Consider the following 22,030-nt stretch of genomic DNA (forward strand, 5'->3'; position numbering starts at 1 on the left):
GAAGGAATAAATCATTAAGAATAAAAAGAACCAAATATCAGCCAGGTCGCAGTAAGAAAGAATGTGATTGTAACAGGAGTTTAGCTTGTTTACTAGTTGAAACAAGAACAGTCCCCCAGCAGGAACAAAGGACAGACCTGAGCTCACCAAGAGGACGCAATGAGAAAGGAGATAAGATAAAGAGCATCAGGAGATTCTGAAGGCACAAAGGAACTGTGATGTACATTCAAGAGTGGGTGATAAAATATGACAATGAGTTCCATGTATGTTTAACCAATATTTCCAGGACATGTAACCAGTGTTTCTCGGAATCTGTATGAATATGTATGTTTAACCAGTATAAAAGTCCTGTAACCAGCCTCAACGGGCACACACATTAGGTGAAATGATTCCCTGTGTGTCCGGTGTCATATTATTTATTAAAGCAATACCTGCTTAATAATCACATTGGTGTTGATTATTGAGCTTGGCCTTTTTCATGGCATCACTGTCAAACAACTTTTCCCTTTTCCCCATCAGTCCTGAGGTGTCCTCTCTGCTGAGTGTCCTGTTCCTCCAGGAGGACGCAGCTCGTGCCAGCATTGGTGCCATCAGCTGGCCGTGACCACCAAGAGCCAGCACCATTCCCACCGCCAGGCTTGTCACAGGGGCACAGCACCCTCTGCACGCCGCCATGGAGGGAAGCATCGGCCAGAGTGAGGAGGGGGCTGCGGGGCAGCCCCCGGCCAGTTGCCATGCTGGCCACCTCGCCAGGCAGGAGAGCCCGGCTCCAGAGAGCAAAGCCAGCCAGGTGGCCCACAAAAGCTTCTGCAGTGCTGACGTGCCTGCCAAAGTGGTTCTGCTCCTGGCCCAGCACCAATGAACCACCAGTGGGAATTTCATAGCCCCGCTGGAAGTCAGAGCCGGCAGCCAGCAGCCGCCTGTCCACGTAGAAGCGGTACTGGCCCTTGCTCGATGACCAGGTGAGGCAGAAGTGGTGCCACTTGCCATCCAGGACTGGCATCACCGAGAGCTCCCGAAACTGCCTGTCCCCGATGATGAAGCGTGCGGAACCGGGGAGGTCCCCACCGCAGCCACGCATGGCCAGCTCGCTGCCACCATCCTCAGTGGTGTAGGAGAGGAGGGCACCAAGGCAGGGGGCTGAGGTGGCCAGCCAGGCACAGAGTGACAGTGCCCGCAGCCCCCAGCGTGGCCCCAGCCCCAGGACAGCCGTGTCCTTGGCAGAGGAGTTGGGGAAGAGCAGGATGGCTCCAGCGCGGCAGGCTGGGGAGGTGGGTGCCGGGGCAGGGAACCTGTACCTACCCTCTCCTGGGTGCTCCTGGGGGACCATGGTCACAGCGGAGAGTGCAGGTGACATGGCTTGAGTTGCTGGTGCAGCATCACCAGGGAGTTCCACATCCTCCTCGGATACTCTGTGGGGCCTGGCACTGCCCTGCAGCTGGTTCCCTTCCTCCTGGTGCCGCTGCCACCACCTCACCTTTGGGCACTGAGTGCTGGGGCTGCTTGGGGCTACCCGGCCATGCAGCTCCTGCTCCAGCTTGGGCAGGCTGTGCAGCTCAGTGCCAGCCTCCACTGGTGCACCGGGCGCATAGGTGAGCAGACAGTGCGGCTGGCTCAGGGCACCCACTATCCCCTCCAGCCGCTTCAGCCTGCGGTGCAGCCGCCGCCCGGCCGTGGCCAAGCGGGCCAGTTCAGTGCCCAGGGCAGCCTGAGCAGCGGCAGCTGCCTCCGCCTGCTCCGTCAGCGTCTGGAAGCGTCCATCGATGTTGTAGGAGATGTTGTAGTTCCTGGCAATGCTCTGGAGATGGCTCAGTGTCACCTCTCGAAGCCGGCGAAACTGCAAGAAGTGGGGTGTGCTGGGGTGAACCTCCGTCCCCATGCCGTGCCCCTGCAGTGTCAACCCCCAGTCCAGCCCAAAATGCCGAGTCCCCTCTAGCTGCAACCCCTGCCCGCCCCAGGCACCGACCTGCTCCTCCAGCCGCCGCAGCCGCAGGAGCGAGGGGCCAGGGCGGCCTGCGAGCCCCGGCGCCCGCGTCAGCCCACCCTGCAGGGCGGCAGCGAGGAGCAGCAGGCAGAGAGACAGCAGCATCCCTGCCATGCCGCTGCCGGACGCTTTCTGCCTGCGCAGCAGGGCCAGCCCTGGCCCCCACGGTGCCCCTCGGGGGCGGCTGACACCATGATGAGTTCCGCAGCCGTGCTGGCCTACTGTAGCAGCCGCCAGCATCGGGGCTGCCAGCTCCATGAGCCCGGGCCAGGCACGCTGCGGGAGGGTTGGCCTGGCCCAGGAATTCCATGAGGCTCACGGCAGGGGCCTGGCAGTGGGTGCAGAATGCAGGCAGGGACAGATGGTGGCCTTGATGGGGGCAGCCCTGGGGGGCAGCTCTGGGGGGCAGTGGCATAGGGAGTCTCAGACTAAAGCACGGGACACAGGCTATGGGGCGCAGGCAGGGCAGGACAGGATGGGGCAAGCAGGGCAGCCCGTACAGCATGGGGCAGTGCAGGGCAGGATGGGGCAAGCAGGGCAGGGCAGGATGGGGCAGGGCAGGGCAGGGCAGGCAAGGCACTAGAAGCAGAGAAAGGCAGGGCAGGCAGGCAGGGCAGACAGGCAGGGCAGACAGGCAGGGCAGTACAATCAGGGCAGGGCAGTATAGGCAGGGCAGGCAGGGCAGGGTAGGGCAGTACAAGCGGGACAGGCAGGCAAGGCAGTGCAGACAGGCAGGCAGGGCAGTCTAAGCAGTTCAGACAGGCAGGGGAGGGCAGGCAGGGCGGTACTAGCAGGGCAGTCTGTTCTCCGCAGCATGTAGGCCACCACGTGGCGGCAGCACGCGCGCGCCTCAGGGCCGGCTGTGGGCGTGGCCTCACGCAGTGGGAGCGGCCGCGGACATGGAATGGAGTTCGAAGAGTGGGCGTGGCCTATAGACAAACAAAGGGCGTGGCCTGGGGAACGGGCGTGGCATTGGGCTATGGGCGTGGCCACAGGCAATGAGCCGAGCCCAGGTGGTGGGCGTGGCCTCAAGCAGCGGGCGTGCTAACGGAGTGTGGGCGTGGCCTAGTGCGCCACAGCCTCGGCAGAAGATGGCGGCGGCGCGGGGCCTGGTCCGCGTGATCGGCTGCTCAGGTGCGCCCGGGCCCGCGTCCCTGCGTGTCCCCACCGCCGTGGGTCACCGTGTCCCTATCCCCACTACCAGGGATCAACGTGTCCCTGTGTCCTCCCTCCATGGGCCACGGTGTCCCCGTGCCGCCCCACCGTTGGTCAGGGGGTCCCTGTGTCCCCTCACTGTGTGTCAGGGTGTCTTCATGCCCTCCCTCAGTGGGTCAGGGTGTCCCTGTGTCCCCTCACTGTGTGTCAGGGTGTCCCCATGCCTTCCCTCAGTGGGTCAGGGTGTCCCTGTGTCCCCTCACTGTGTGTCAGGGTGTCCCCATGCCCTCCCTCAGTGGGTCAGGGTGTCCCTGTGTCCCCTCACTGTGTGTCAGGGTGTCCCCATGCCCTCCCTCAGTGGGTCAGGGTGTCCCCATGTCCTCTCTCTGTGGGCCAGAGTGACCAACCTGTCCCCTCCTGTCTGTGCAGAGCAGTTTTGGGGAGCACACCTCACTGCTGTGGTGGCTGTGCCCTGCCCAGCCCAACCTGCCTCTGTCCCCCCAGGTGTGCTGCCCCTCTGCCGCCAGCTGCCGGTGTGGGGCAGAGCCGCCCGGCAGCCCCCCAGCCTCCCACTCACCCCATGTCGTGCCTTCAGCAACAACAAGATCCAGGTGGAGCTGGACGAGAGCTCAGGTACGGTGGGCGGCACCTCTGCAGCGTCACCTGCCTCCTGTGGGGTGTGGGCAGGGGGGTCTATCCTGTACCTGCCCCATGGCACATGCGGCTCTGGGTGCGGAAAGACGGCAAAGCCCTAGATGTTCCAGCTTCAGATGCTTAGGACCCTCGGGGAGAAGTGTTTGGGGGTGGGAATCTCACCAGTTGTGGGCACTTCAGGTGGCCAAGTGCTGCCTGAGTGCCACAGGCAAACTCGAGCTGTCACCGTGGACAGACGTCGTGCCCTGTCCCCGCTGCAGGGTCCCTGCTTTAAGAACCCGGTAAAGGGGCAGATGCTCCTTCAGGGAGCAGCTGTCTCGGATTGCTGTGTCCTAGCTGCCAGGAATAGCTGTCATGTCCCCACACGGAACAAAGGGTACCTCTTCTTGAGGCTTCCCAGGGTCTGCCTTTGGCTGCCGGGAGTCTGAGTGCGTCCTCGATCTGTCCCCAGCCTGGGCACGGCTGCAGCACACAGACTGAGCACTCGCTGAGGACCTTTTAGGGTAGGGTAGTGCTGTTTGGGAGGGGACAAGGGCTCAGAGCCCTTCCCACAGTGCTGGCCGCAGTGGCAGCACTGTTGGCAGGCTCAGAGAAGCGTGTGGTCTGCATGGGCATGAATTGTTTGCTGTGAGAGAAGCTGGAGGCTCAACCTTACCCAGTGAACCCAGAGAGAAGGGAGCTGCCAGGCAGTGTGACCCAGAAGGTGGCAGCTCTTTGGGACACACAATGCGGTCATTGCACGTGTACTGGTTTGCGTTCCAGGTTCATTGCTGGCTGAGCAAGCCCTGGCTTCTGGGCAAATATGGGCCAAGACAGACGCCTGCCTTGGCCTGACTGCTCTGGGGGCATTTTGAAGAGCCAGGAGTGGAAACCAGAGGGGGGTGAAGCTCCCTTGGGCAAAGCAGTGTGTGCTGCTGGGAAAGGGCTCTGATGTCTTTGTATTTACCATGGCACAGGCATCGCCACAATGAAGTTCAAGAGCCCCCCAGTCAACAGCCTCAGCCTGGATTTCCTCACCGAGTTTTGCATAAGCCTGGAGAAACTGGAGAATGACCGAGCGTGCCGGGCCGTGATCTTCACATCTGTATGTGTTGTCCTGAGCTCAGGGTGTGAGCTGTGGGGCAACTGGGCCATTCCTTCACTCGTGTTTGGTCTCTTGGCTCCCTGGTCACTGGCATGGGAGGGCCAAGAGGCTTTGATCAGCTTTGGGAGGAGGAGAGGGAGGTCTCAGAAGGGCAGTGCTCTTTCTTCCTTGTCCCTTACTAATAGAAGAATAACAACTGAGCATTGTCATTTGTCATTAAAACCATCAAAGCTGCTTATTTGCAAACCTGAGACGTCCCTTGAGACGGAACTGCCCGGAGGGAGCTGCTGGGGGAAGCCAGTGTTCATTGTCAGATGTGCTGTGGGTATGAGGTGGTGCTTGCGGATGGGACAGAACAGATTTTATGCTGCGTGACTGATGTACCCACGCATGGACCCTGACAGTGAGAAGCAAGCAGAGAGTGCCAGCCCTGCAGGCCATGGTAATGGGATGATCCAGGCTGTGGGAGCACTGGGGAGATTGTTTCAGAACCTCAAAAATTCTGCTCTATGTTGTATTTAATAATCGCTTTCCCTTTCTTCAGGCTGCCAGGCTGAGTGCATCAGGAGGCTGAAGGGTCATCCCCGAGCAGTGACTCTCGGTGTCGTTTGTATTTTCCTGATTCCAGGCTGTCCCCAGAGTCTTCTCATCTGGCTTGGACATCACCGAGATGTGTGGGAAGAGCACGGAGCACTATGCCACGTTCTGGAGAGCCGTGCAGGAGATGTGGCTCCGACTGTACAGCTCCAACATGATGACAGTCGCAGCAATCAATGTATGTCCTTTAAATCTGCCTTGTAGTTGCCCTGTGCAGTCTGTCACTTGCTGCAGCTCGTTTGCACTGTGTGGGCGGGGACAGCCCAAAAATCCGGCTTGTCCTTGCTGAAACAAGTACAGGGACGTATTTGTTTGGATGTCTGGGCAAAGTACATCTCTGTTGGTTTGGTGCTTTGGGGTGTGGGAAGGCATGGAAGTGTGGGATGTGGAGGTTCCACATAAACGGCAGGCGCTGCTGGGCTGTAGCAGCATTTTGGCCATGGTGGAGAGCTTGCACGGCACTCGTGTTGTGCCGAGAGGGACTGAAGTACCCTCGGCAGTGTTTTGTGCAGCAAGAGCCGTATCCTGCCCCAAGAACTTGGTTCAGAGTCTGTTCCTTGGGCTGGAGGATCAGGAGGAGGGCTGTAGCCCAGAGGGTAGGTCCAGAAGGGCACTGATGGCAAATATGAGCTGGGGAAGCCATGTAGTTGGCGTAGAAGTCCAAAGAGTGCCTGTCACCTGCCCACGAGCTGTTTTCTCTCTGACAAGACTTGTAGGAGGTGCTCAGGGTCACTTGCTTGGCCTTTGCCCTGCTTTGCTAGAGGGGAGGAGTTGGGAGTCAGCTGTGAAGTGCCAGTCGTCAGCCCTTTTTTCACTGGGTTTTGCTCCTCCAGCCACGGTTCTTGGCCAGCAGGGAAGTGCCGTCAGAATCTCAGTGTCCGTAGATGGGTTGTTACCTGCTTGGTGTCTTGTTGTCTTTTGTCAGTGCAGTGCCACTTCAGCAACTCACTGCTCTGTCTCTCATCTGTCCTTGAAGGCAGCTGGGTCTCCGAGGGGCTTCCTGCTGGTGTCCTGTGCAAGGCTAAGCAAGCAACAGGTTGTGGCAAAGATCATAGCAGGTGGAAGTTTTGTAGACAGAAGATGTTGTGAAGTCCCATTTCATTTAGGTTTACAAACTCAAGGAGGGTTAAAAGCTCATGCAGGATTACAAGAAAATGCAAATCTCCACTGCAGGATTGTCAGCCTGAGTAACACTGATCAATCAACTACGTTTCCAGGCTGGAAAAGGCAAGAACCAGAGCACTGAAAAATGAAAGGTTAGACCCTGGCATACCTATCAGAAATCTTCTTTAGGGCTGTTTTGAATCAGGGAATCAGAGGCATGTGGGATGTCTGCTTTGTCACCCTGTGTCTTCCTTGCTCCTGAGGAAGCAGTGAGGCTGGGAGTGCAGGGATGTTGATGATGAATTCAGATGTTTGGGACTTAGATTCACCCTTTCCTTCTCTTCACCAGGGCTCCAGCCCTGCGGGAGGCTGTCTCATTGCCTTGACGTGTGACTACAGGATCATGGTGGAAAACCCCAAATTCGTCATTGGCCTGAATGAAACCCAGCTGGGCATTGTGGCTCCCTTCTGGTAGGCCAGTGCTTCTTGCTTCCAGTGTCCCATGTGGGTCTCTAAAAATAATTCATCTGCAGGGAGTTTGTTAATCATTTTAACTGCCTGCTGAGATGTAGCGTTAGGCATCAGTGACCAGGTAGTTGCAGGAGACAGCACCTCGTCTCTCTGTCCCATCCTGCAAGTATCTGAAAAGCTTTCAGGCTGCAGAATGTCCTCACTTCCTTCACTAGCTAGGACCTTGGTTCTGACTCTGCAGTCAACTCCAAAACAAGCGCTGGGAGATCTCCCTGGTCAGGCTTAGCTTGGGAATATGCTTTTCTCTGGGTACGCACTGTTTACCTGCAAAATCCCATAGCTGTGGAGAGCTCTGAAAGTATAGGGACAATAGTATATTAAGACATAGGCCCTTGGTTGCTCTAAGAAGGTGTAAATGTATTGTTAGAAAGGAGCTTTCACACCACAGCAGGTGGGCGTGGCTGGGATCCGTGCACTGAGGGTAAAGAGAGCGACTTCTGTGGAGAGGAGGAGAACTCTGGTGGGGTAGTACAGAAAACGGCTCTGCTTGCCTGACTGCACAGTGTGGCTGAGCCTCTTGTTTAGAGACCTGGGGAATGGGACCAAGTGTGCTCTTAGCGTAGATGTCTGGGTGCAGCTGCTGCTGGCATTGCTTTCCCTTTCTTTTTCTCCCACCTCTTCTAGGTTTAAGGACACATTTGTGAACACTGTGGGACACCGAATTGCTGAGCGCTCCCTCCAGCTGGGCTCCCTCCACTCTGCATCCGAGGCCCACAAATTTGGCCTTGTGGATGAACTGGTGCCAGAGGAGAAGCTGCAGGAGAAGACTATGGCTGTTGTGGCACAGTGGCTGGCCATTCCCGGTAAGGACAGCACCTCTGGCAGACTGCTGCTGCCTTCTGGGCACGGACCGAAGGAAGTAGGGAGGTTCTGATTGGGGGGGTAAGAAGGGTCTGATCTGGGCAGGTACCTTGGAGCTATGCAACAGGTTTCCATTTAAAGGGAAGGTGTGGGTGGATGGGAGGTACATGCTTGCACAGCGTCCAAGCAGTCTTGAGCTAACAGAGATATGCTTGCCAGTGCCCAGAGCACAGGCAGACATTAAGCTGGGTGTGCCGGGCACGTGACTCCAGCTCAGCTTGCCCTGCCAGCACCGCTGAGTTAATCTGGAGGTGCGTAAGCTCTGGATACAAACTGAATCTCTGTGTCTGTTAGTGGTGTCGTTACCCGGCGTATGAGCTCGTTCTGCTCTGTTGTGAGGAGAGGAAAACCACCATGGGGTTGAGGGGATGACCTTTGTGGTCTGGATCAACTCTCGTCTCTCTGCTGAACTGGGGATGGTGATAGGGCCGTGAGGATGGAGCAGGCATCACCTTTATATTTCAGCTGCTCCATGACTGGCAATTCGTGGTTTCTGGGCAGAAAGAGGGCTCTCCACCAGCCAGGGCTAGATCAGAGCTATCCCATCCCATCCCATCCCATCCCATCCCACTTCCTGAGTGCGGCAGGGAGGTGCAACTGCACATCATCCTTTGGCTGCTCTTTCTGTGGAAACCTTAATGGAACAGAGGAGAAATGGACTGATCCCAGGATTGTCACTTTGTGTCCCAGCCTTGGAAGAGGGTCCCTAAACAGCCCTCGCTTCTGTGGGCATCAGAGGAAACCTTGGCCCCCAGGGGTGGGGAGCACCTCTCAGCTGTGCTCTCTCCTGGCTTCCATGCGTGTCTTCCCCCAGAGCCCTAGATCAGAGCCAGGACAGTCTGTCTGGGTAGAAGTGTCTGTAGCACAGAGGTGCTGGAGCAATTCAAGGTGCCCAGTGCATGCCGGGGGAGAGAGGGTTTGTCATCATTTCATCATCGTGGTTGAAGCACATATGCAACATCTGGACAATGCTGCTGCATCACTGCGCCTGGCTCTGTGCGTGTGTGTGAGCAGATGTGTGCTTGAGGCCTCGGTCAGCTCCAGCAGCCAGCGTGGCTCTCGCAGCATCCACATATCCATAGTGAACTGGCCCAGTGCTCAAGGGAATGAGCTCAAGGGCTCAACACTACTTTTGTAAGGCATGTCTGGCGTGAGCAAACTCATGCCAGAGGTCCAGGGGGTTCAGCTGAGGGAGCTCAGAGCCAGAGCAGTTTCAAATAGTGGAGTGTATTGTTTGGTTACTGCTGACCTGAGCCTAGTGGAGTGTGTTGGGGTGGGGCTCTGAAGGGTGCAGAGGGAAGGAGAGCGCACAACTTTTTGTCACCTGTCCCAATAGAGCAGCCATTTCCCCACTGAGCAGTACAGATCACAATTTATTACGTGAGAATCAATCCAGTTCAGCTTCCAGCCAGTGGGTTTTTCTCTGCTGGTTTAAAGAGCCTTTTGGTGTGTGGTACCTCCTCTTTGGAGGCAGCTGCACGTGGTGGCAGTGTCTGAGAGGTGTTCAGAGATGAGGACCATGCACTTTCCCCATCCTCGGTCTCCTTTTCACAGACCATGCCCGTCAGCTCACCAAGTCCATGATGAGGAAGGCAGTGTTGGACCGCCTGGTAGCTCACCGGGAGGAAGACATTCAGAACTTCGTCAGCTTCGTCTCGAAAGAGTCCATCCAGAAGTCACTTCGCATTTACATGGAGATGCTGAAGAAGAAGAAGAGCTGAGGAGCCACCCGGGCCCAGTCCCAGGAGCTTGAGTGACCCTCAGAAACACTGCAGTAGCTGTAGACTTTCACAGTGAAGCCGTCTGCAGTGTCGGCAGCTGGTGATGTGCTGCCTGCTCCACCACCCCTTCCCCTTACTCCCCATGTGCCTGACACCAGCACTGCCTTTCCTGAGAGTGGAGAGAGCTGCCTGCTCGGCTCCGCTGAGGAACAGACCAGGAGAGGGTCTCGACACCACTGTGGTCCTTGGATATCCTCCCTTCTGTTCATTGGCTAATTGTGAAATGAGATTTGTCAATAAAGTCTTTGATGATGTAGGAGATGGATGCTTGTTCCTCAGGCAGTCCGTGGTCACCGCTGGTGGCCGATCCCCAGGCTCTGGTTATGGTGGGCTGGGGGGCAGCTTGGCCAGCAGCCGGCTACAACTCTTCTGCAGATCGGGACCTGGAGCCACGATGCGCAGGGCTTGTGGACAGGGCTGCAGGGAGCGCCTTCACGGGGACTTGTGGCAGGAGCTGGAGCTGGATCGTGGTCTGCAGATGCAGGAGGAGCTCAAGCCATCAGCTTCACCTCGACCGGGTAGTGGTCGCTGACTGCCAGGGCCTGGAGGAGAGTGGGAGGTGAGGAGGTAGAAAGAAGGGGTTCAGTGAGCCCTGAGCCCCTCACTGCGCTGGTGTGGCTGGCAGGGTGGCTGTGATTGCCCTGGCAGAACCTTCTGTCTGCCATGTCCCCAAGCCTGAGACACTCGACAGAATTCTCATGGAGCGATGCCCAGGCTGGCAGGGGGGTCTATGCTGTCCAAGAGCCCTGTGTCTTGCGAGCTCTGTGCCAGCTCTGGGTGGTTGAAGATTGGCTTGGATTGCCCATGCTCATCTCTTCCCTGCAGGGACAGGCAATGACTCCAAATTCCCCCTCCTGGTTCCACCCAAGGGTCCCTTGTCACCACGAGTTCCCCGTTAGCTGGCTGCAGACGCGGGCTGTGGGTCCCAATCCAGCCCATGTGCTCAGTGGTGTGGGATGGGAAGGGGTGCTGGGGAGGGAATCGTGGTGCCGTGAAGCTGCTCGCCTGTCTTTTATGTCCCAGATCCAACCGACCTACTCAGCAGAATGCAGGGAGGGCGATTCTTTTGGACATTTGCCTGGTGAGTCCAGAGTGACAAAAAACCACCCTCAGGTTACACTCAAATCCAATATTGATTTTGGACGCTGCTAAAATCACAAAACAGATCTCAATCTGCAGTTTACCATGACAAAGCTCAGGTGCCATCAGAGGGGTCTTCACAAAGCAGATCTCAACCTGCACAGATTGACTCAAATTGACTCTTAACAGTGCATTTACTCTGGGTTTTGCATCCTCACAGCCAGTCACCAGATGAGCCTGGTGTCCCCTGATGCTATGCCGGCACCCCGAGGGGCTGTCCTGGGATGGGGACAGGGGGGTCAGGCGCAGGGGGCTGCTGGGGGAAAGGAAGGGACCCTCTGTGCAGAGCTGCAAGGACCAGAAAATGCTCATTTTTTTATGGTAGCAGAGAGGATCCCATGCCCGGGAGGCCGGTGCCAAGGAGGGACACACGTGCCATGGCCAGAGCCAGCTCGGGCTGCTGCTGGAGCTCCTTCAACTCCATTTTGGAGCGGGTCCTTCAATGCAGCAGCTACGTGGCTGCACCAGGGTGCCTGGACACCAACAGACATGGGCGCTGCCCGGCCCAGCTGAGCTTTGGTGCCTGTTTGAGCCCCGGGTTTGCGAGCCCCACTCACCTCCTCCTGCTTCAGCCGGAAAGCGTGCTGGAAATTGTAGATGGCAGCTGAGTTTGGCACGATGCTTCTCTTCAGCTTGGCACCAGACACCACGATCCTGCCAGGGAGACGCGGGCTGTGGGTCCCAATCCAGCCCGTGTGCTCGGTGGTGCGGGATGGACAGGGGGTCCCGGGCACCAGGGAGGGAACCATGGTGCCACTCACCTGTCGTAGGCGCAGTCTGACTTCCCCACGGTGGTGTCGGCGCTGTCAGGGAGCAGCCACTTGAAGAGGTCGCTGGTGCGCAGGCGGATGGACGACCAGTCGCTCCGTTGGACGTAGGCACAATCGGCGTTGAAGTCCCCCAGGAACATGATGTTCTGTGGTGGAAGAGGGGGAGGCTCGTGGCAGCTGGGGGACGGGGCTGCCCTGACACCAGCCCTCGTGCCGGGTTCAGCTCTGGGTGCCGGGGCATCCCTGTGGCAGGGGATGGGGTAAGAGCAGGGTCCCCATCCCACCACCCATGCACCTGCCATGCTCGCCTCAGAGCAGGGACCCCGTGTCCACCCTCGATGCCACCCGCAGTGCCAGTGTCACTCACATCTGTGCCCCACTTGTTGACGATGGCCAGGTAGACATCGTAGAGTGCATCGATCTCAGCAACAGCATCGTGCGGGGCTGAGTGCAGCGGCACCAGCACAAACTGCTCTGCCTCTGCCAGAGGAGAGGGACATCAGCCCTACAACCACCCCATGACACCATCCGAGGCCACTTGTCCCCCTACATACTGCTGTGGGGTGCTGAGACCCTCAGGATGAACGGCTCCCGGCTGAAGACGTCCTCAGGGTCCTCGTATTGGTAGGTCTCCACCACAGACACAACGTCTGTCCTGTGGGACCAAAGGGACAGTGACTCTGGGGCTCAGCATGGCCCTTGTGTCCCCTCCGTAGTGTCAGTGGCCCCATGGAGCCATCGGACAGGTACCAGCACACCTAGCCCTTTACCGGTAGATGAAGAGGTACATCTCCTTGTAATTGTCCCGTCCCAGAAGGTCGCTGATCTCGTAGTCATATGGGGATGTGGACACGCTACAGAGGCAGAAAGGAAGCATGGTGACACGGCTGGCACCAGTGACACAGCTGATGCTCTCCTGGGGTGGCCCTGGCATAGCCAGCGTCTGGGTGGCTGTGGGGTTGGCACCAGCTGATCCTTCTCTGCTGTCCCCATGGGTCACTATGCCTCAGCGGGGGGTGACGTGGGGTGTGATGGCTCTGAGCCACTCTGCTGTCCTCACCACCCCGAGGTGTCTCCTCGGGCACAGCTGGCTGCAGGCAGGACGCGGGCAGTTCCTGCCACCGCTTCTCTACAGGGATACTTCCCACCTTCGTTTGTAGCAAAGCTAAATTAGGTTAATGAGCAGCCTGGGGCCACACAGAGCCTGGCGTCACCCTGCCTGCCCTGGCTGCTTAGTGGCACCAAAGGGATGCGGATGTGGGACAGGCGTATCTGCTCCGAGCACTTGCCTGTGCCCTCACCCAAAGCCAGGTCAATGCCAGCTGCAGAGGGGCTGCAGATTTAGCCCACCCCAGCAGCCCCTTTTCCTCCTGGGGTGCCCGAACTGCTCACTTCAGAGCATCATCTGCCGCTGGGTCCATCCGGGGTCTCCCTGCCACTCACAGGGTCTCGGTGTAGGGGGCTGCCTGCCCCTGCCCCCTTCATCCCCTGCCTCCCCTCTGCCCTGTCATGTTGGATTTGGAGATGGAGCTTGCCAGAGCTGTAGTTCCTTTCCATCTGATGTGCTCCAGTGGGTTCACAGCTTTCAGAGAGGTTTTGTACCACTTGTATCCCTCTTGCTCTCCTCAGATTATTCCTGATGGATTTTTTCAGTGCCCAGCGCTTTCCTCCTAGTCCCCTTCCTGAAAACAAACCTTCTGCCAGTGGATGACCTTTTTGGCCTTTCCTTGCTCTGGCAGTTTGGTTGCTCTCAGCCCCAGCCCTGCTCGTACCTGTTGAGCTGCTCCATGAGCTGGGTGACAGCACTGAGGTCGGAGTCTCGCACCTCCTGTACCAGCACCACGTCGTAGCGGCTCAGGACCTGCGAAGCCGAGAGGGACAGAGATGGTGAGAGGCACCTGCTGCAGCTCAGGGCCACGGTCCCCCGCCCATCTCCGAGCTTCACAAACTGGTGTGGTGCTGGGTGCAGCGCCACAGGGACCCACATATCCCTCGTCCTCGGGGCAGATGTCCCCATAAAGAGGTCAGAGGGACTGCAGGATGTTCCTGATATCCCACCGCTGTCCCCACCATGCCTTCATCCACCCAGAGATCCCCAGCACTGGGATGCCATCCCATCCTTGGCAACATCCCCACTTGTCCCTGGCACCGAAGCCACATTTTGAGTCTGCCCCATGCAAAGCCCATCTCTGGCTGCACTCACGCTCACGATGATGCTCGCCACTTCCTCGTTGGACATCTTGGTGTCTCCAAACGCCTGGATGTTGAAGGCACCGATGCGCAGTGTGGCAGTGGCTGGGCACAGAAGAGCCACGGCCAGTAGAGACAGTGCCGGTGCCACGGTCCCCATCCTGCCCGGAGTGATGCAGAACCACAGGGATGCAGTGATGGGAGCTGAACTTGGAAGGCTGCTTTGGATTTTGAGACAGAGCGAAAAAAATCTATGTAGGTCCCTCCTAAGTCCTGGTGTGCAACAGCGTGCCACGGCTGGCACTTCCTTGAGCAGCCTGCGGAGCCAAGCACAGGCTGTCTGCCATTGCCTTGCCAGATCCAGGAGAAGCTGAACATCATCCTGCCCAGTGAACCTGCCAGGCAGCACCTCTGCCAGCTCACAGGATCGCCCAGCTCCGCTCCCCGATGCCACATCCCCAATGCGCCTCAGCTGCTGCCGCTGGCACCCCCAGGCTGCATGGCATCCTCAGACTTGATCACATCCCCTGGTCAGAGTAAGGGACTGGCTCCTCATCCCAGTTCATCCCAGCTGGTCCCAGTCCCTTCTCACTCACAGCTGAAAATGCTGAGCTCAGATCCGTCCTTACCTTGCCGAGTATGTAGCACCTCTGCATTCCCAGCAGCAGGATGGGCGGCTTTATTCCCAGTGGATGTGCTGGCAAAGCAGGATGAGTCGGACACCCTGTGGGGGTTATGACACAGCTTTGGGCTCCTTCCGACACTGGAAAACCAAAAAACCCTCGGGGTGGCAGGGTGGGGCCAGTGTAGCTGCCCTTGTACCGACGTGGTAAAGTGTCTGGGGGAGTGCAGTGGTGCTGCCTTATCCTGGTGGGGCTGAGAGGGCACACGGGGGTTGGGGGGCTGTGGCTGGGGTGGTCCCCTCTGTCACAGCATGGGGCACGGCAGCCACGCAGGAGCTGAAGGGCGAGGGCCTTAATATGGGTGATGAAGACAGTGTGATTAGAGGGGAGAGAAGGGACTACGGGGGTGTCTGGGTGAGGCAGGCTGAGCAGCACCAGCCTCAGCAAGAGGGGGTGGCTGCAAACCTCCACAGCATCCCCTCTTGTCCTCCAGAGCAGCCACAGCTGGCACCTAAAGCAGCCCCACAGGAGACTCGGATCTCCAGAGCAGCGCTGGCAGAGCCGGCATCCACTGCACCGGCATAGCCGTCCCCCCAGCACTTGCTGTGCCCCAGCTCTGCGGGTTTGGCATCCTCACAGCCAGTCACCGGATGAGCCTGGTGTCCCCCGGTGCTCTGCTGGCATCCCCCGAGGGGGCTGCTGGGGGAAAGGAAGGGACTCTACATGCAGAGCTGCAAGGACCAGAAAATGCTCATTTTTAATGGAAGCAGAAAGGATCCCACACCCGCAAGACCCCAAAGAGCAGCTATTGCAGAGATGCCGGACAGCTTGGCTGGTGCTCCTGCAGCGCAGACTCGACGAGGGACATGGGTGTATGATGGGGCATCCTGGTAGCCACCGGCGTGAGGACGGACTCCTCAGGGTTTCAGGGTCACCCGCACTGGGAAATGGTCACTGACTTCCAAAGCCTGTGTGTGTGGGGAAAGCAGAGAGGCGGCTGAGCTCATCTGGAGATGCCATCACTGTCATGGCTGGGAAAAAATGTTCTGCTCTGACGCCAAAACTGAAACCAGACTCCAGGATGGAGGAGCATCAGAGCAGAGGTTGGGGCTGAGGTGCCCTTAGCAGCGTTTTGGGGAGCAGGGACCCAGCCACACTCGAGAGTGGGATCCTGGGTCCTGCGGGCTTGTGTGCCCCAGCCCCCCACTCACCTGTGGGTTAGTGAGGTCAAAAGCCAACTCAAAGTTGTAGATTTTGGCAGAGTTGGGCGTGATGTTTTGGCGCAGTGCAGTGCCACAGGCGACGATGCTGCAGAGGCATCACAGGGGTGTTAGTGCCCTCCAGGACCCCCCGTGCCAGGCCCTGTGCCACCACCACATCACCCACCGGTCATAGGGGCAGTGTGTGGTAGCAGTTACAGTGGTATCATCTTCGTCCGTGATGAGCCAGTCACAAGGTGCTCTGGTGCGCAGGCGGATTTTGGGCCAGTCAGCATCTTTCACGTAGCTGCAGCCGGCATTGAAGTCGCCCAGGAAGAGGACGTCCTGCAGGGCAGCGTGCTGTGTCTCTGCCCACGGACCACACGGGTACCAAGGGCTCCCTAAATCCCATCAGCCCCCCTGGGTCTCTCCGGCACAGGAGGACACCCGCCAGTAATGGCAGCAGTGCTGCCCAGCAGCTCCGTGCCCATGCATGGCCAGGGTGGCCCCCACTCTGCCGGCTGTGAAAGGTCTCCCATGGGACACGTCCACCCCAGGATGGGTGCTGGGATGTGCGGTGCCCATACCCCAGACCGCCCGGCTGCCCCGGGCAGGAGCTGAGCTCCCCAACGCCACTTACGTCATTTGAGTTTTTAGTGAGATTGGTGTACACATCATAGAGCGCGTCGATCTCTTTTACCGCATTGGTGGGCCTGGAGTGCAGGGGCACCATCACAAATTTCTCCACCTCTGCCAGACAGGGAGCCATCAGCTCCCGGCTCGGGTGCTGCACCCGGCTCGGGAGCGGGAACCCCAGGAGACCACCCCGGGCCAAGCCCCAGCTGCCAGCAGGGAAAAGCGGCTGAAGGGAAAGGATGCGTTGGCTTTCTGTCATCTGCCTGTCCTCCAGCCTGGGATTTGCAGCAGAGATCTACAGCCCCCTGCACGTGCCTGGGGTTTGCTGCTTGTTTCCCATCCTTCTTCCCAAGTGACTGCGGTTTGGGGAAGGAAATGGAGGTGCAAGAGAGATGGGAGAGTGTGTGTGCCCTGGGGAGCTGCCGGGGAGGGGGAAGTGATGGTACGGGGTTAGGAGATGGGACGAGGTGGGAAATGGGACGTGATGGGAGATGATACATGATGGGAAAAGGTAGAGGTCGGGATAAGGGAGATGTTGGAGGATGGCAAACAACTGGAGGAAGCAGATGGTGGGGTACAGCACAAGATGGGATGTAGCACGTGGTGGGTTGCGGGACAGGATGGGAAGCAGATAGTGTTTTGATATGGTACCCAACTGAGAAGAGCTCCTGGTAGGAGATGACAGGCAACGGGAGGAGATGGGAGATGGTGGGACATGGCACATGGAGGGAAACAGCAGGCAGTACTGTCCATGCTGGGCAGACAGGCAGAACGCCAGAGGTGGCAGAAGGTCTCAGAGAAGCGAGAGATCCCAGTGGAGTCCCTGATCTGGGCTCCAGGGTGCAAAGAGCCTGTCCCCAAACTGGCAGGAACAGCTCTGGGCTCAGCCCTTCGTGTAGGGGACCTCGAGACAGGTCAAGGGGCTGCCATGCATTGGCTCTGCTCACGTGTGTCAGGTGAGAAGAACTTGACGATGAAAGGTCCCCTGCTGAAGGCACTCTGGTTCAGAACCTGGTAGGTGTCCACCACAGAGACTCTGTCCGACCTGAGAGAGGAGAGTGGGGCGGACCCTGTCTCTTCTCCTGCCACAGAGGAGGCCCCAGATAAACCCACCTCCCTTCAGGGGCCACCGGGGGGACAGCAGGTGACACGGGGACACCAGGACATTGGCAGCATGCCTTTACCTGTAGATGTACACGTACTGCTCCTTGTAGCAGTTCCAACCCAAGGGTTGACTAGACAAAAACCTGTACAAGCCTGGGGTTCCCCTAAGAGAGAGAGGAGGGGAGGGTGAGAGGAGGCTCCCAGTGCCCACCAGCACCCAGCACTCTCACTCCGGCCAAGTCAGAGGTGCCCTGGCACGATGAGACACCAGCCAAGATCTGTCTCAACATCCCATTTGCAGGCACTCCCTGCCCTGTGTCATTGAGGTCACCTGTTGAGCTCAGCCACGAGCTTGTTCACGGCGAACAATCTGGTGTCCCGGACCTCCTGCAGCACGGTGATGTCAAAATTCTGCAGAATCTGGGGGAACAAGCTCAGAGCTGCTCACCCTTGTCCAGGAACTGCTCTTGGGGGATCCATGGGTGCCTAGACTGGGCCGTGAAGGCTCCCAGGCTGGTAATAGGTGGGCCGGCACCCAAGAGCCAGGAATGGAGCTCCTCTGCTGGTGTCCTCTGGCCTGGAAGGACCCTGGGGAGGCTTGGACAGGTTGAAAGAGGTTTGAATGGATGCAGTCATAGATGGATGGATGGATGGATGGATGGATGGATGGTGTTGAAAGATGGAGTGCTGGGTGGGTGGCTACATGGATGGACAGATTGGGTGGATGGATGGATGGATGGATGCCTGAAGAAAGCGAGTGTCTGACTGCCCCAGCTGGCTGCATCCCCGAGACCAGAGAGCCAACAAGAATGTTTCTGACCCCCAGTACTCACTTTGACGATGATATCTGCGACTTCCGTTTTGTTCATCTTTGCCTCCCCAAATTGCTTGATGTTGAAGGCGCTGATATTCAGTGCAACAGCCACGTGCAGCAGGAGAGCTGCAACCAGCAGCAACAGCACCCGCTTCGAGGCCGCCATCCTGCGTGCAGAGGGGCAGGGATGGGCTCAGCCCCCTGCCTGGGAGGGGGACTTGGCACAGAAAATGAGGGGGCACCAGGGTATTCCCACTGGCCGTACTGGTTTCCCTGGGTTTCTGCAGTGAAACACCAGTATCCAGGGATGGTGAACCCTTGTCCAGCCACACAGCCGCAGCCTGGGGCTGCTGAGTCCTTGTCCCTGTCTCTCATGGGGCCTCATCCTGCCTGTCCCTCTTGGAGGGAGCCCAGTCCACCCGCGAGGCCAGAGCTGATAATTCACCAGCAAAGGAGCAAATGCCATTTCATGGTGAAGCAGAGCTGTCCTTTCCTCTGTGACCACGCTCAGCCTGGCCACCAGTCCTGGGCTGGGACAGGGGGCAGCCATCAGGGACGCGAAGGTCCCTGGGCTTTCACCTCTCCCACCCCTCCCTGGGTCTGCACCAGAGACCCAAAAGACCCTGCAGCAGCTGAGCTGGGATACAGCAGTGGATGGATTCCCATCCGCCATCCCAGAGCACCCTCACCTGGGGTATCCACCCCCACCGACAACCAGCTCTGCCCCTGCCCCCTCCTCACCCAGCCTGGAGTCCCCATGACCCCCGCCAAGAAGCGTGGTGGCTCCAAACCACGGGAAAACACCCACAAGGTCTCCCCTCTCCCAGGGGATGCAGCGGCCTCCACTTTCACAGGACCAGTTGTTTTCCAGGCCACGGCCCCTCCAGGGCCATTCTTCCCAGGCTGTTTCCTCCTGCTTCAGGCTCTCCCCACTCCCAGCTCCAGGCTCTCCCCAGCTCCAGGCTCTCTCCACTCCCAGCTCCAGGTTCTCCCCACTCCCAGCTCCAGGCTCTCCCCACTCCCAGCTCCAGGCTCTCCCCAGCTCCAGGCTCTCCCCAGCTCCAGGCTCTCTCCACTCCCAGCTCCAGGCTCTTCCCCTCTCCAGCCTGAGAAGTTCACTCTGGGAGCTGCTGAAAAACCCCTGAAGACAAGACAGTCCCAGGGCCCAGCCAGCACGAATTCACAAGGGAAGGTCGTGCCTGACATGCTTCATTTCTTCCTGTTGTCAAGCTCACCCACCGAGGTGACCAAGGGAAGCCACTCGGTGTAATTGCTCTGGGTTCCAGGGCAGCCTTGGATCCTGTCTCTCCTCCACAAAGAGTGCACCGTTTGGCTGGAGAAGCACACAAGCAATGGGAGCCATTCCTGACAGGCCGGGCTCAAAGGCTCTCGGTCAACATGGTCACATCGGGCTGGCTACCAGTCCGCAGCGGGTTCCGCAGGAGCCACCTTAGAGCCAGTGCTCTTTAAAGTCACTGTAAATGACCGGGATGCGGGGCTTGAAGGTTCCATCACCAAGTCTGCAGCCGACACAAAGCCGGGCAGAGCCGCTGACACTCTTGAGGGCAGAGAGGCCCTGAGAGGGATCTGGACACCCTGGAGAGCTGGGCCATCGCCTCCCGTGTGGAGTTTAAAAAGAACAAGTGCTGGGTTTTGGTCCTGGATGTGGCAACCCTGGCTGTGCACACAGCCCGGGGGGCGAGAGGAGGGGGAGCGGCCCTGCGGGAAGAGATCTGGCGGGTCTGGTTGCCCATGAGCCAGCAGGGCCCTGGCAGCCAAGAGGACAACTGTGTCCTGGGGTGCATCCGGCATGGCATTGCCAGCCGGGCAACGAGGAGATTGTCCTGCTCTGCTGCACACTGGGGAGGCCCCGTCTCCAGCACTGGGGGCAGTTTGGGGTGCCACAGGATCTGGAGCTACCAGAGAGTGACCAGAGGAGGCCACAAAGTTGGTGAAGGGTTTAGAGAGGAGCCTGGGTGAGGAGCAGCTGAAGTCACTCAGTCTCTTTAGCCTGGAGAAGAGGAGACTGAGGGCAGACCTCATTGCACTCTACAGTTTCCTCACAAGGGGAGGAGGAGGAGCAGGCGCTGAACTCTTCTCTCTGGGGACCAAGGACAGGACCCAAGGGAATGGCAGGAAGATTCTGGGAGAGGGACATTAGGAAAAGGTTCTTCCCCCACAGGGTGGTGAAGCACTGGAACAGCTCCCAGGGAAGCAGTCATGGTGCCAAGCCTGACAATATTCCAGAAGCACTTGGACAAGGCCCTCAGACGCATGCTGTGAATGTTGGGGTTGTCCTGGGCAGAGACAAGAGTTGGACTCAATAATCCATTTGGGTCTCTTGAAACTCAGGACTTTCCCTGAAGTCTCGTGGAAGTTCAGTGCCCCCCAACCGTGGTGAGCAGGTCCACCGGGCCGTGAGGGGCTGTGAGATGCAGAGCAAAGGCAGAGGGACAGGGAACTCCTTTCCCGCTGGGGATGGAGCCGTGAGCCACATCCAGCACTGACTGCTGTGGCAGGACACCCTGAGGGCCGCCAAGGAGGTGCTGTACCACCTGGACACTTACTTCAGCAGCCTGCTGCAGAGTACCCCGCTACCCCTCTGCACTGGCAGTGATTGCCCCCCAGAACCTTCTGCCTGAGATGTCTCCAAGCCCAAGACACTTGATAGAATTCTCATGGAGTTATGCCCAGGCTGGCAGGGGGAGGCTGTGCCCTCCGAGAGCCCCGTGTCTTGCTTGCCAGCTCTGTGCCAGCTCCGGATGGTTGAAGATTGGATTAGATTGCTCCATGCCTTGGAGTCCTGTCTGCGCCTGCCCACAATAGGTCCCCAAAAGCCCTGTGCACCTCATCTCTTGCCCACAGAGACAGGCAATGACCCCAAATTCCCCCTCCTGGTTCCACTCAGGGGTCCCTTGTCACCCCAGTTCCCCGTTAGCTGGCTGCAGGCTGTCGAGTCCCAGCAGCGGAGCGTGCCTCAGGCAGGGGCTGTGCTGGCATCTCGGGAGGCCGGTGCCAGGGAGGGACACGCATGCACCTCGGGCTGCTGCTGGAGCTCCTTCAACTCCATTTTGGAGCGGGTCCTCCAGTGCAGCAGCTACGTGGCTGCACCAGGGTGCCTGGACACCAACAGACATGGGCAGCCCCACAGCCGGCGCTGCCCGGCCCAGCTGAGCTTTGGCACCTACTCGAGCCCTGGGTTTGCGAGCCCTGCTCACCTCCTCCTGCTCCAGCCGGAAAGTGTGCTGGAAATTGTAGATGGCAGCTGAGTTTGGCACGATGCTTCTCTTCAGCTTGGCACCACACACCACGATCCTGCCAGGGAGACGCGGGCTGTGGGTCCCAATCCAGCCCGTGTGCTCGGTGGTGTGGGATGGGAAGGGGGTGCCGGGGAGGGAATCGTGGTGCCGTGAAGCTGCTCACCTGTGTTTTATGTCTCAGACCCAACCGACCTACTCAGCAGAATGCAGGGAGGGCGGTTCTTTTGGACATTTGCCTGGTGAGTCCAGAGTGACAGCAAACCACCCTCAGGTTACACTCAAATCCAATATTGATTTTGGATGCTGCTAAAATCACAAAACAGATCTCAATCTGCAGTTTACCATGACAAAGCTCAGGTGCGATCAGAGGGGACTTCTCAAAGTCACAAAGCAGATCTCAACCTGCACAGATTGACTCAAATTGACTCTATCAGTGCATTGACTCTGCACTACGGACTCTGATTCCCCAAGCAGTGCCGGCATCCCCTGCACTGGCACAGCTGTCCCCCGGGCACAGCTGTCCCCCAGCTCGGAGAGCGGGTG

At 58.5% G+C, this 22,030-nt stretch overlaps 3 protein-coding genes across 3 annotated transcripts; 1 reads left to right on the forward strand and 2 right to left on the reverse strand.

The window, feature by feature from the left end:
• Nucleotides 1–86: 86 nt before the first annotated feature.
• Nucleotides 87–2,490, reverse strand: PTX4 (pentraxin 4). The gene is made up of 2 exons (XM_054080637.1): nt 1,967–2,490; nt 87–1,837 (listed from the first exon to the last, which is right to left on the reverse strand). The coding sequence occupies exons 1-2, from the start codon at nt 2,240–2,242 to the stop codon at nt 491–493; spliced, it is 1,623 nt and encodes a 540-aa protein (XP_053936612.1). The 5' UTR covers nt 2,243–2,490; the 3' UTR covers nt 87–490.
• A 507-nt stretch (nt 2,491–2,997) lies between these two features.
• ECI1 (enoyl-CoA delta isomerase 1) lies at nt 2,998–10,191 on the forward strand. The gene is made up of 7 exons (XM_054080639.1): nt 2,998–3,118; nt 3,644–3,772; nt 4,750–4,877; nt 5,506–5,652; nt 6,928–7,049; nt 7,734–7,912; nt 9,525–10,191. Exons 1-7 carry the CDS (start codon nt 3,076–3,078, stop codon nt 9,689–9,691), a joined length of 915 nt encoding a protein of 304 aa, XP_053936614.1. The 5' UTR covers nt 2,998–3,075; the 3' UTR covers nt 9,692–10,191.
• Nucleotides 10,155–21,636, reverse strand: LOC104068168 (deoxyribonuclease 1 like 2). The gene is given in 18 exon segments (XM_054080880.1): nt 10,155–10,293; nt 11,449–11,545; nt 11,653–11,807; nt 12,029–12,162; nt 12,165–12,316; nt 12,432–12,515; nt 13,434–13,522; nt 13,865–14,168; nt 14,481–14,501; nt 15,396–15,442; nt 15,686–15,782; nt 15,861–16,018; nt 16,314–16,423; nt 17,257–17,354; nt 17,494–17,577; nt 17,745–17,833; nt 18,247–18,394; nt 21,446–21,636. Coding segments are annotated over 17 exon segments (1,917 nt in total). The 5' UTR covers nt 18,394; nt 21,446–21,636; the 3' UTR covers nt 10,155–10,242.
• Between the last annotated feature and the right edge of the window lie 394 nt (nt 21,637–22,030).

This window comes from Cuculus canorus, chromosome 15 (assembly GCF_017976375.1).
Source record: "Cuculus canorus isolate bCucCan1 chromosome 15, bCucCan1.pri, whole genome shotgun sequence".
Taxonomy (NCBI): domain Eukaryota; kingdom Metazoa; phylum Chordata; class Aves; order Cuculiformes; family Cuculidae; genus Cuculus; species Cuculus canorus.